This window comes from Cheilinus undulatus, linkage group 4, assembly GCF_018320785.1.
Source record: "Cheilinus undulatus linkage group 4, ASM1832078v1, whole genome shotgun sequence".
Lineage (NCBI taxonomy): Eukaryota > Metazoa > Chordata > Actinopteri > Labriformes > Labridae > Cheilinus > Cheilinus undulatus.
Genome location: NC_054868.1, coordinates 45,087,662 through 45,101,476, shown reverse-complemented (window position 1 = coordinate 45,101,476; position 13,815 = coordinate 45,087,662). Strand labels below are relative to the sequence as shown.

The following is a 13,815-nucleotide window of genomic DNA, read 5'->3' as shown; positions in this document are numbered from 1 at the left end:
CACAAGCTCCTCGACTGCTCTCTTCCTTTGTTTCTAACTCAGAAAAAGTGGCAGTAACCTGTACATCTGGAGACTTTGCATAAATAGTAATTTTTAGTTTTTTTCTGTCTCCAAGCCATTATTTGCCTAACTCCAACCCCTTATTCAGAGAGTTGTTGTAGACAGTTGTAGATTTGTTCATCTAGATTCAGAGTCACAGCTAGAACGGCTCGATTTTCCATCAAGGTAAAAATAACTGTACCAGGAAGGGCAGGTGAAGAAAAACATCCGTTTGTCTTTACTCACCTAACTTTTCTGCCAAGCTTGAGTAAACATTAGCATTAGCTCACAGGGAAGCAGCAGGTGAAAAACACTTAAATTGTCAGCTTTAATCCACAAACCTTTTAATCTTTTAGGCCCTTGGTTATTTAGCTGGTGCAGTGGTTCTCAACATGGGGGTCAGGACCAACAGGGGTTGCGAGACACTGAGAGGGGGTCGGAAGATGCCTTCCAAAACAGAATGGATATTTTTAAATTATTTCACATGTATATTTTGCCCGTTTTTATAAAAAAATGCAAGTTATTTTTTGAGTGTTTCCTGATCTCTGGAAATTTTGTGTCATAAATGCTGCAGCGCACTTCTATTAGCTCTCACAGACAGTGTGCTGATCTTTATTCTATTAACACCATGCCGTTACCAACCTTGTCATTAGATGCTGAAGGCAATAAGGCCAATTTGTACAGAAAGGTGTGTTTTTATTCCCAAAATAACTGCATTATGACTCAGCATATCTTGCGCGCTAGTGCATAATTGTAGTGATAAGCCTACAGCATAATAAGGGGAGCACTAAAGCTGTGCCTTTTGACTCATTTACAAAGTTTTAGAGCGTGCACTTTATTGTGTCAAGCATCACAACAGTTGGCTGCACGAAGACAGACATGTTCAAACATGTTTACCCAGGACCGCCGACTACAACCGACAAATGACGGAAAATAAACTGATTTCTAACGGCAACATGAGACGCATCTCCTGTATTATCTTGTTTAATATAAACATGGAGAGGTGCTTTAAAGAGAGTTTACTTTAATCAGGGATTGTGAAGCAGGTGTATCATCACATCCGTGTTTTGGGCATGTTTCAACAAAGTCCAGTTGTTTTCTAGTCTGTCACTTTCTCAGTCAGTTATAAAGAAAAAAACAAACTCATAAAGATAGGAACTACTCTGAAAGCGAAGGCCGTCTCCTCTTCGATATTGTGTCGGAGTGATGGTGTGTTCCATTTAATCCTGGAAATTCCAAGCCATGTCAGGATCACAAAAACTCACTTACTCACTTCCAGCCTTAGGTAAAGGCCAATAGGAGCAAGTAAACAAAATATTTTGAAGTATTTCTTTCATCACTTGATGACATACCTAAATCTGAACTATAAATACTCAACAGGACTTCATCAGCTCTTGGAAGAGCATTGTTACTCAAACTCACCACATCATATAATATTTAACATGTCTCAAGGCAAGGTACAACTTCTAACTATAGAAAATACAGTATATGCTCACTGTTGATACAGTGTCTGTTCTTCTGCCACAAATTATATATTCTTTTTCCATACCATGCCATTTTACCACACAGTAGTACTCTAATTGCAGTATGTCTATAAAGCTCTTTATACCTGTAATCTACTTGATATGAAGATGCTTTGGGGCCTTTCAGGGCTTGGACGTTGGAGTTGGGGGCTAGGGGTCTACTCCAGGGACTTTTTAAGATAACCAGAATCTATGTTGATTCCGTTTTATTCCGTTTTATTGCCCCTTATTTACATTTAAAAATTACATCTTAATTATTGGGAGTAATTTTAGACATATAACTTATGTTTGATGACCCAATTCTAAAAAAAGTTGGAATTTGATTTGCAAATCCTTTTCAACTTATATTCAATAAATACATCACAAAGAAAAGCTATTCAACATGCAGAGTGATAGAACTTGATCCAATCTGATAGAGTTTCTGAAAATATGTACACATCCTTAACTCGATTCCCACAACATGGTCTAAAAATGTTGGGACAGGAGTGTATTTACCACTGTGTTACTCTGTCTTCAGACTGAAGACACTAATTGTTAAAGCATTGGAAGTGGAAGTCTTTCTCTTTGTTGCGTCACATCTTTAGTTCCTAAAAAGTGCAGGGCTTCTGTTGCACTTCATAACATGGGACACAGGTCTCGACTATATGCAGGTCAGTCTAGTTGTCTCTTTAATTGTGAAGCCATGCTGTTGTATCCTGTGCAGAATGTAGCTCGTCATCGTCTCACTGTAGAAAGCAAGGTCCCCTGAAAAAGGTGACGTCTGTACTGAAAGTATGAATGATGCTTTCACAGATGTGCAGGTTAGCCATGCCACAGGCACTGATACACCCACACAACATCACAGATGCTGGCTTTTGGACTTTGCATTGATAAAAGTGTGGATGGTGTTTTTCCTCTTTAGCTGAGGACTCAATGGACAATATTTTTCAAAAAAGAAAAAGAAATGTGGACTTGTCAGAACACAACACTCTTTTCCACAGTAGGCCAGTCCATCTCAGATGAGCTCAGGCCCATCTCAGCTGCTGAAGCTTGTAACTCCTTAAGCGTAGTCATAGGTGTCTTGGTGGCCTCTCTCACTCATCTCCTTCTTACACGGTCACTCTGTGAGGACAGCATGATCTATGCAGATTTAAACATGCACCATATTTCTTGATGATGGATTTAACTGAGCTCTGGGGGATATTCAGTGCCTTGGAAATTGAATGGGCACTGTAGGTAGAAAATGATTTCAAATCACTGTATTTTATTTTATCCACATTTTTGCTGTGTCCCAACTTTTTTTGGAGTTATGGTTAGTGTATTGATATATCTTCAGGCCCAGAGTTTCAGCAATGTCTTAAGAGTTGTTTAAAATTTCTCCTTCTACCAAATGAGAACTGGAAAAAGTAAGAAAATCTGAACTGGCACAGACACTTAAGACTCCAACATGCAGAGCTGACTTTAAAGTTCAGGAGAAAGGGCGGGGGGATCTTTCATGGTTTATTTGGGATATCTGAACTGCCTAAATTAAGAAAATAAAACTCAGAATACATGGAAAACTTCTGTAAATGTATTGAATGGTGCAGTTTTTTTTTCTCTTCCTCCCCTCTCTGCAGCTCACTTTCTTCCCTCCCCTTTTTCCTTGTTCCTCTTTCTTTATGCAGTCCACAAGTCCCTCCCCCTTCTTCTCTCTCTTTTATGCTTCATAGTTTTTTTTCTCCCTCTCAGTTTCTACCTCCTCCTTTTTGCAGATGTTGTATTGTGTCCGTGCTCCCCCCTCATGCTGAAAAACTTCCCCTCTTTTCCCTTTGTGCTTGTAGAAGAAAGAAAAGTTTGCTCCAGTTCTTTCACATTTTTGAAACTTTACACCCACAGTTTTTTTTTTCTTCCTTCTTTGAGCCGGCATAGACTTCCTGAAGTTCTCCTCACTGTACCCTCCTCCCTCTGCCGCCCCCCCTTTGACCTCCCCTCCTTCTCTTCAGCTCAGCCTCTCTCTTCCTGAGCTCACTCTGTCGTTGGCGTTCGCGTTGACTGGCCAGAGTCCGCGAGCTGAACACCACCACCTCATCTCCGCCTGATCTGCCACCTCTCCCTTTGTCCCTCTCTCTCTCTGTCACTGCAGCTCCTCATACATTCATCTCTGTCCAGCCCTCGGGGTAAGTAGCCTAGAAAATATTTAACAGTTGGCTGAGTTTGCTCAGACATGACGCACACTTTGTGAGCAGATCGGAGTTTCAGGGAGAAGCTAAAAGTGTGCAACAGGCACTTTAAAGCTCCAACTCTGAGTTTAGGGAGGGTGCGGTAATGTTGAGTTACTTCTGACTGTGATGGAGATATTTGTCTTCACTTCCTGGGTGTGGGTGCTGTAGATGTAGAGTTTATTTGGGGTGGGGGCTGATACCCTTGACCTGCATCATTCCTCTCATTCCTCTGAAAGTCTGGATTTCATTAATACAACATCATACAAGTTCAGAGTGTTTTTGAGGTGCAGAAAGTTCAAATCCACTGTTTTTTTTTTACTTTTAAACTATCTAGAACAATCAGAAGCAGCTCTTCCTGTTTCAAGATGATTCAAATGTTGAATTTTTGTCACATTTTGTAACTTTTTGTGCACTTTCTCCACCTTAGTGTTGCTTCCGTTTCACCATTTTCTAACTTCTGTTTTTCCAGACCGGTAATCGCTCGGCCCACCAGCCTCTGGTTCCTCACACCACTTCCTGATCTTCGTTCTAACATCTGATTGGCCATGTCGTACCATAGTTTCCTGCTGGAACCAATTAGCTGCCACGCCTGGAACAAAGATCGGACCCGTGAGTCTGCTCCGCCGTCTCTGATTGGCTGCTCCAGGCTTCCATTTCACTGATTCAACCTTTCTTCTATAAACAGTTTAAATGAAGGCCATCATGGAACATCTTGCTACACCGAGACTCAGCGCCAGAGAACAAGTAGTGTTACAGTCGAGGCTTTGTGATTGGCTCCCAGGTGGGAGAAGGTATTTCCTGTTTCCTGTATCACTGAGGGCCTTTCTGAGAGCCTCTTAGCTGCAGGAAACTTCAACCTTATTTGGCCGTTTTGATCAGAGCTCTGGTTTCTGGGCAGAGCGGATGCAGCAGGCAGCTGTGGTCAAGTCATCGAGTCACACAGTTGTAGTTTCACTCAACTTGCAAGCTGTACACTTTAGTTTGCTCCGCTTGCAGGCTGAACAAAAATGCACAGTGAAGCACCCCCACCGCTGCCCTCACACAAACACTGCTTCTGACTCATCTGCTGACTAAAACATGTGCAGGGTTTGCTACAACACCAAGGGAAGGAAGGTCGCACATTGTCTATTTAAAGATACTGTGCTGCCTGCAGGCTGATACATACTGTATTTCTCTATTTTTCTCTGTACTCGTGCACACAGTCAGCTGCTCAGTGTTCTGCTCTGCTGATCGGCCTGACATAAACTCCAATTATTTCAATCACTCTCTACTTTGTCCTCTCACTGATGCATTTCCATTTGAAAGGCTGAATTGGTTTCCACGGCTTCCTCTTCTTATGTTTAGATCTGTTTTTCTGTTTCAGAAATCGCCCTCTGCCCCAACAACCATGAGGTCCACATCTACAAGAAGGACGGGGCAAAGTGGAGCAAGATCCATGAGCTGAAGGAGCACAACGGGCAGGTGACAGGTGAGACATAGATGGTGAAATATAGCTACAGCTTTGTATTTGTTTCCAGAATATTCAGAAATGCACAGAATCAGTTTAACTCAAACTTGTTTTTCTGACAAATGCAATAATTAGATAATAAACATCTGTTTGCAAAAGACAAACGGCATTAAAAACACAAAAACTAGAATACGGATATAATATACCAGATTGTAGCTGATTACCAATTTCCAACCATTGTCTATTGCAGATGCTGCTTAAAAACAAAAAAATGCATGTGAAACAAGGAAATTTGCATTCCTCATTCTAATGGTGATTAATCTTTATAATAAAATTTTCAATAAATGCATACATTCTTCATAATTAAGCACTGCATATTGTAAGCCAGTCTAGTCAGTATTTTTAGTGCTCAGTAGCTTGAGTGGGAAAAAAAGTGCCCTCAGGCTTTGGCTGTTTTTGTCGTACGCTCACAGCACTCTCAGTTGAAAATAGTTTAACTTTTGGAACACTGCTGGACTTGCCAAAGTCACATCTCCCTCACTGGCCAATTGCAATCAAGAAGGATGATGGCAGAAGGGAAATCAGTTTGGTTCTCTTTTTGAGGGGAAAGTTTCCACATTTCCACACACAAGTTCCTTTTTCCCATCCTTCTTGGTGATATTTTCTTGGAAAAATGGAAATAAGTGCATGGAGCTATTTAAAAATGATGGTACAGATACTACCAGAGGAAAGCAAAAGTTGATTCTTGGAACCTGGAAACAATAATAGCTAGAAAGAAACACTGGGGTTAGGAACATGCCTGTGCTAAAATCACGACTGTGGACACAAGCTGTTACACTAACATTATGTAATACATACACAAATGTAAACCCAGAATACTTTTTACAGTACAAAAAACATCAAAAAAGAAACAACAAACTGATTATTTTAGAAGCATCTGTATTACATCCAAAACAAATGTATGAAATAATCCTGCAGTAACTAGCACAACACACTTACAGTGTGCACCTATTACTGCATACACACAAGCAAGCAGCTTTATTTATATAGCACATTTCATTACAGGAAAGCTCAAAGTGCTTTACACTGAGGGTTTAAACACATCAATAATTATTTCCACAATCATAAAACCTTTTAGACGGCTTGTGAATAGTCACATCAGAGACAAGACGTGCAAATTTAAACAGTGGGAAGCATAAAAGGACACACAGATCACATAAACATACAGAGGAGTTATTTGCATGCTTTAGAGCAGGGATGTCAAACTCAATCACAGCAGGGGCCGGATTCTGGATTCAGGTCCAAACTGAGGGCCTAACAGGCTCACCTTTTTAACCATAAACTGTCAGCCTCATTTCACCAGCAATAAAATATGAAAAAACAAAAACTTTGCACAGATGATAAATGATATTGAGGTTAAGAATACTAAAAAGATAAGTTTAAAGGCTCACAATCTGAAGAAATTGAAAAATTATATTTTTTAAAGGCAAATATATAAGAAAGAAATTCAAAATAATGAGCTTAAAAGGTTAAAATATGAAATAAAATTTGTAATCATGAAATTAAAAGTCAAAATATGATTAAAAATTTTAAATTGTGAGTCTAAAAGGTCAAACTATGGAATTGAATGAAGTCAAAGTAAGGAATTGAAAATATGAGATTAAATAGAAAATAATTAGTTTAAAATGTCAAAACATGACTTAAAATGTTAAATTATGAATCTAAAAGCTTAAAATATTATATAAGAAGTCAAAATTATGAGTTGAAATGCTCAAAGTACGAAATAAAAGTCAAAATCCCAATTTTGAGTCCTTATTGTGAGATGCAAAATTGAAAATATGAAATTATCATTCCTTACTTTTTACCTTATTATTTCAACTCCTGACTTTTTCTGATTTTTATGACTGAACAAGGATATCTTAAATCATCAGTGATAAGTTGACATTTTAATACTGGAGCCTGATTTAACTGTTCTGCCGGATTTGGCCTCCGGGTCTTGAGTTTGACATCCCTGCTTTAGAGAATAGATACGTTTTTAGTTTAGATTTAGATAAAGACACAGTAGTGATAGACCTCAGGTCTGCAGGGAGGTTGTTCCAGAGAAAAGGACCACAGCAACTGAAGGCTCCCTCATCAGCCTTTGTTCTGATTCTAGGTACAGCTAAAAGACCCTCACCTGAGGACCTGAGGGGTCGGGTTTGGTTAAAGACTGTGAGCAGGTCAGAAATGTATTCAGGGGCTGAACCATTGAGAGCTTTATGGACAAGTAGGAGGATTCTAAAGGGGATTCTGTAATGTACAGGAAGCCAGTGGAGTGTTCTGAGGACTGGAGTGATATGATCATACTTCCTAGTGTATGTTAGGACTCTTGCAGATGTGTTTTGAATTAACTGTAGTTTACTAAGTGATTGTTTGGTAGTGCATTACAGTAATCTAACCTGGTGGAGACAAATGCATGGATTAGTTTAAAAAATTTAAGTCTACACAAGGCCTATAGAAAGAACCACTGTTTCAAGCTTTTTTTTTTTTTTGCACAAATCACTGGGTATCAAGTACCTACAAGCACATTCTTTGTAGTACGTCTATGTCTGAAATAATAAAATCTGATGGTCTGTTGAGTCTGCTCTCCTGGGGTGCAGATGACCTAGTGGTTAGGTTGTGCCCTGTTTACGTGGGCGGCCCAGATTCTGGTCTAACCTGTGGCTCCTTTAGCAGTAGCAACACTTCCTGGCTTCAAAATTGCTGAATCTTGACTCTTATTTTGAAAATCCCGCAGATATGTCCAGTGATGAGTTTTTATATGCCAGAGAATTTAAATGTGCAGTTTGATAATAGTGGGGGAATGACAGAATTTCCATTTTTTGTCAAAATAAAACACATCTGGCTGCAGATGCTTTGATTAATTTACAAATCTAGATGATTTTGGTAAATATTTGCTGCTTAAATTGTTATCGTGTGTTTCTTGATGCATTTAGACTATCTTGTATGTTTGCCGTGCATGGCTGCTCTTTGTTTGATGCTGTCTTTGCCAGGAGAATTTTTTATCTACATGAGGTTTTTCCAGGTTAAATCAAGGTTAGATAAGATAAGGAAAAAAGTTGGATGACAAGATCCATAATTCTGCCTGTCTGTATGTAAGCAAAGGGAGCCTGTACCTATTAATCTGATCTTATCACAAAGACTTGAAAAACAGGCTCCATACCAAAATCCAACATACTACAATCTTAAGGTCTCATGTTGAATTTCCTCTTAATGACTACAAAATTCAGTGTTAATAATACAATGTGTTCTTAATTTGGATGACTGTCAAGCTATATCTGGATGAATGTAGTGACTTCCCAAAGCAGGTGCTGATCTAAGCATCTTCACAATGACGGAGAGTTTCCAGTATGGCAGTGTCAGTAAGAGTTTCCAGTCATCATATGAAGTGTTGCCTCACAGCTCTGAGGCTGTCTCTGAGGATGCTTTAACAATATGATTAAGCAAATGCAATGCTGGCAAAATGAAAATTTAAACTCTGGTATATACAGAGAGATAGAATAAAAAGTGCAAACCTTTAAAGTGTAGTAGAATAAGCAGATGAGAAAGACTACATCAAGTAAAATATTAATGAAAAAAGATTCCAGAGTGTTCTGAGTTCTGATGTAGCAAGAGAGTAAATGATCTCATTGCTTCCATACTGGAGATAAACTAACAGTGTTTTTGTCCTGCAGGAATCGACTGGGCTCCAGACAGTAACCGTATTGTCACATGTGGAGCAGACCGTAACGCCTATGTGTGGACCCTTAAGGAGGGCGCATGGAAGCCCACCCTGGTCATCCTCAGGATCAACCGAGCCGCTCGCTGTGTGAAGTGGTCGCCACGAGAGAACAAGTTTGCTGTCGGCAGCGGCTCTCGTCTCATCTCCATCTGCTACTTTGAGCAGGAAAACGACTGGTGAGGTCCTAATGGGTTGCTCTGCGCTGCTAATTTACATAAAAGGCTGCATGTCATTATTGTAAACCACACACTGGGAGATTTGAACAGGCTGCGTTGTTGCCTTCAGGTGGGTTTGTAAACACATCAAGAAGCCAATCCGCTCCACCATCCTGAGTCTGGACTGGCATCCCAACAATGTCCTGCTGGCTGCTGGATCCTGTGACTTCAAATGCAGGTATCAGAAAATTAAAAGGCTTGAGAGTAAAGATTTTATTCTCATTTGCACCAAAATAACATAGAAGGAGTGGCTGGCCCTTTAATCTAAGGGTATCTCCAAGACAAATCTTCAAAAATATATACACAAATCAACACCCAAGTAAAATGAGAGCTTGGACTGGAGAGCAGAGTACATAGATAAAAAACAATGAAGTCATCCAAGTTCTCCTTGTAACTTCCTCCACCCTTAACTCCTCCCTCTCTCTCTCTCACAGAGTTTTCTCCGCCTACATTAAGGAGGTGGAGGAGAAGCCCGGTCCCACCCCATGGGGCAGCAAGATGCCGTTTGGTGAGATGTTGTTTGAGTCTGGAGGGTCTGCAGCAGCCAGTCAGACTTCAGGTGGAGGCGGCGGCTGGGTGCACAGCGTGTGCTTCTCTCACTCTGGGAACCGCCTGGCCTGGACCTCCCATGACTCCACAGTGTCTGTAGCTGAGGGAGGCAAGACCGGCACGTAAGAGAGGGCAGGGCTGTGGAAATGGGTGTTTATGTCTGTCTGTGTTGTGGTTGTGTAGTCTGACCTTTGGTTGGCTCTCACAGGGTGAACAGTCTGACCTCTGAGACTCTTCCTCTGCTGTGTGTCACCTTCATCACTGAGAACAGCATTGTGGCAGCTGTAAGTACTCATTTATTTGTTATCAATTATGCCTGTTTTTTTTAATCTGCTTTGCACTGACTTATTTGTTTCATGTTTGATAAACTTACTCTCTGGAGCAAGAGAAGCAGATGTGGAAAAATAACGATAAAATGCATTTGTATTTATAAAGCACAAACAATTCAGCTCTGAGTATCTATCAAAATTTAAACTCATTCAGTAAATAAAGATTTTTCCTGCACATCATCCTCTGTAAGCGCTTCCTCATTTTGAGTCAGCTGTTAACTTTATATTAACTTTTATTTACGTTACGTTATGTTACATTACGTTATGTTACATTTTGTTATGTAAGATTTTGTTATGTTATGCTACTTTATGTTATGTGATGTTGTGTTATGTTACTTTATGTAAAATTATGTTATGTTGTGTTGTGTAACACTTCATTACATTAGACTGCGTTACATTAGACTATGGAACATTACACTATGTTATGCTACTCTACATTACATTACAGTAGGTAATGTTACACTACATTACGTTACATCACAATACATTGTGTAACATAATGTTGTCATGTGATGTTATGTTATGTACTTTTCCTTTTTTGAAATGTCACATCACATATTGTTACATTACGTCACATTATGTTATGTCACACGATGTTATGATACACTTTGTTATGATATATAATATTATGTTGCGTAATGCTATGTTACACTAGGTTACATTTCACTACGTTCTATTACACTATGTTTTGTTAAAATTTTACGCCACGTTACATCACATTATGTCACATTACGTCATGCTACATCCCATCATGTCATGTAATGTCATGTCACATAATGTCACGTAACGTCATGTCATGTTACATCATGCCACGTTACGTCATATCTCATTGCATCAGGTAAGGTTACATAACGTAAGGTTACATCATGTTATGTTATGCCACGTTATGTCAAGTCATGTCACGTTACATCACGTTACTTCATGTTACTTCATGTTACATCATGTTACGTCACGTTATACATAAATTTGTAACCAGAAAACAATTTTTATCAATGATGTCTGCCTATTGTTTTTGGCAAGGAGCTAAAATTGTACTTAACTGTAACATAACTCAGACCTGATAAGGAAATACTGTAACAAGTCGGGAAAAAAGCTAGGCTTATTATATTTATGGGTGCAGTTTCTGTGGGCTGTCTAAAAGAAACCTTCTACATACAGAAAACTGCAGTTCCTTGAGTGACCACTTGATGCTTTGTCTCAAAAGTCTAGGAAACTCTTTACACACCCATGTTACCAGCATGTTTTTAGAGCTGAAATAGACATGCTTTAAGCATGGTGCATTAAACAGTTTTGCTCTCTATATCTTATTTCTTTATTGGATCAATATACAGGGCATACTTCTATATAAACTCATTTGCTATAGCAAAACTAAGAGTTATTAATAATTCATGTGGATCATCTGACTGGCTCACATTCTAACTGTTTTCTGAGGTTGCTTAAGGCCTCGAAACACCTTTTTGCCTTTTATTGTTTGGCTTCATAACTGCTTCAGAAACCACTGATTAATGTCACTGAGGCTATGTCCATCTTTTATTCAGACTATCATAGGCACAGCTACTGTGAGAGATGAGGACACCTGCAATAGGCTTATGCACTGAAACACTGAATTTATATAGCCTTTCGGCTTTTCAGTTATGTCTTTAAATGACCAAAACTTGAATCAAAGGGTTACAAATCATTGTCATTATTAATATAACCATTATTAGTATCATGCATCCCCAAATGCATCCTCATGTGTTTCTGTTCCCTCAGGGCCATGACTGTTACCCGGTGCTGTTTGTGTACGACAGCGCTAAAGGCAGCCTGACTTTTGGTGGAAAGCTGGATGTTCCAAAGCAGGCAGCTCAGAAGGGAATCAGTGCCAGGGAACGTTTCCAGAACCTGGACCGTCGGGCCTCCGAGACCCAGAGCACCGACAAGGACCTGGCCACTCTGCACAAGAACAGCATCAGGTCAGAATGATAGCATGCCACTACAAACCAGATACTAACCTGTTGACTTCTGCATGGTGAAGTGTAAGGAGGAAAATGACAGGCTTGTTCAACTGCTCATTAATACAGATATCTAATTTGCCAACCACAGCCAGTGTATTTAGGCATGTATAAAGTTAAGAAGATCTGCTGAAGTTCAAACTGAGCATCAGAATGGGGAAGAAAGGTGATATGAGAGACTGATACAGTTAAAATTGACAGGTGACTCTTATAACCACACTTAAAAAAGAACTATACCTTTAATGAATGAGTATTATAAATGCTTAGTTTCATATTTATCTGTCCATCTTGACTCAACAATTTTTCCTTTAAAACATGAATAACAATCTTGGTTACAGTTAAATTTACATTTTTTTAAAGCTGAAATGCTTGTGTGCAGCGTATTGATTTGTCTTGAACTTTATTTTTAGCCAAATCTCAGTGCTAGAAGGAGGAAGAAACCAGTGCACCAAGTTCTGCACCACTGGAATGGATGGAGGGATGGGAATTTGGGATGTCAAGGTAACACCTACACACTGCAGCAATTACATCATAACATTAATGTTGCCAGGTTAAAGCATGGGATGTCCCAAAAATAAGGGTTACCACATCACCTGGAAAATTGCTGACTAATTTCGTAGTCATAGAAAACACATGGAAAATGAGAGGAGAGCAAAATGTCCTGGAAAATCTTGCGCTGTCTTAGAAAATGAGGGCTCAGTGGTTGTGGCCATAGTTTGCGTACATATTCAATCCATCTCTCACATATAGGAGAATATTGGTGTATGGGCACGATTTGTTCCTGTCATATCAGCTATCACTGAAAATGTCCTGGACCGTCTCCACAATAACAACACATTTCATGATTATTTCTCTCATTTTCTCAGACTCTGGAGTCTGCAATGAAGAACTTGAAGATTGTCTGATGCCTTTCTGACGTTCATGTCACTGTGCCAAAAGAACACACTCTCCTGGAGAAATGAAGGAAACTGCTGCCTTATTACACAAAGCTTCTCAGCTCTATTTTAATCAGGTATTTTTTATATTCGAGCTAAACGATCAGACTGGGTCAGCCTGTGTTTGTAATCCCTCTGAAGCTCATTGTTGAGCTTTTAAAGTCAGCGCTGTATACAGAGGGCCTGACCACAGCCTGCAAATGGTACTTAATGACTTAGATTAGTTCAATCACAGAGCTCAGTCTGAGCTGAACGCTTAAAGCCAGAATTTTATAATAATCAGGATGAAAGCCTACAGTATTTGTTATTTTTTTAAAGCTTATGCTGGTCATAATATGCATTTAATAAACGATTGCTGTTTCAAAGCTCAGTGGTGCTAAATTCATTACAGGAATATGTGTGATGTGAGATTAACCCCAGGCTGTAGGTAATGGTTTTATAAGTTTGAATAACATGGGGAAAATGAGCCCGGTAGTTTAAACTGCATTAAGACGATCCTGCAGGAAGGCAAAAGAAGAAATATACAAATTAATGCAGTGATTTAAAAAATACATTTCTACAGGCTTTATTGTGAGCATTTTGAAAGTCCATCAGGTGGGCAAGGTTGTTCTGCATTAATGATGGCAGCGTTCTTTTTCCCCCTCTTCAATAAAACATCTATTTACAAATGTTACAAGACAAATACAAAGAAGAAGCATAAAAAAACAAAAAGACCCCTCACTATTCTCTTCTTTGGTTACAAGACAGGGGCTTCACTACCCTTCCTACTTGTAGCATTCATCTATATACAAACAAACAATTCATGTATGAACACCCACCCATTTCATCCAAATTATCAATGAACAAG

The 13,815-nt window shown here is 39.4% G+C and overlaps 1 protein-coding gene across 1 annotated transcript; it reads left to right on the top strand.

Moving 5' to 3' along the window:
- The first annotated feature begins 3,536 nt into the window (after positions 1-3,536).
- On the top strand, positions 3,537-13,338 carry arpc1b (actin related protein 2/3 complex, subunit 1B). Its single transcript, XM_041786255.1, has 10 exons — positions 3,537-3,697; positions 4,212-4,351; positions 5,106-5,210; positions 8,903-9,125; positions 9,235-9,342; positions 9,599-9,835; positions 9,922-9,997; positions 11,795-11,994; positions 12,444-12,534; positions 12,900-13,338. The coding sequence occupies exons 2-10, from the start codon at positions 4,288-4,290 to the stop codon at positions 12,936-12,938; spliced, it is 1,143 nt and encodes a 380-aa protein (XP_041642189.1). The 5' UTR covers positions 3,537-3,697; positions 4,212-4,287; the 3' UTR covers positions 12,939-13,338.
- The last annotated feature ends 477 nt before the right edge of the window (positions 13,339-13,815 follow it).

What these genes read in the sequence shown, in the direction of transcription:
- arpc1b (XM_041786255.1), top strand. Translation starts at nt 4,288, where the DNA reads ATGTCGTACCATAGTTTCCTGCTGGAACCAATTAGCTGCCACGCCTGG. An exon ending in TCCTGTGACTTCAAATGCAG is followed by an intron (nt 9,343 to 9,598) that starts GTATCAGAAAAT and finishes TCTCTCTCACAG; the next exon opens with AGTTTTCTCCGCCTACATTA. An exon ending in AGAACAGCATTGTGGCAGCT is followed by an intron (nt 9,998 to 11,794) that starts GTAAGTACTCAT and finishes CTGTTCCCTCAG; the next exon opens with GGCCATGACTGTTACCCGGT.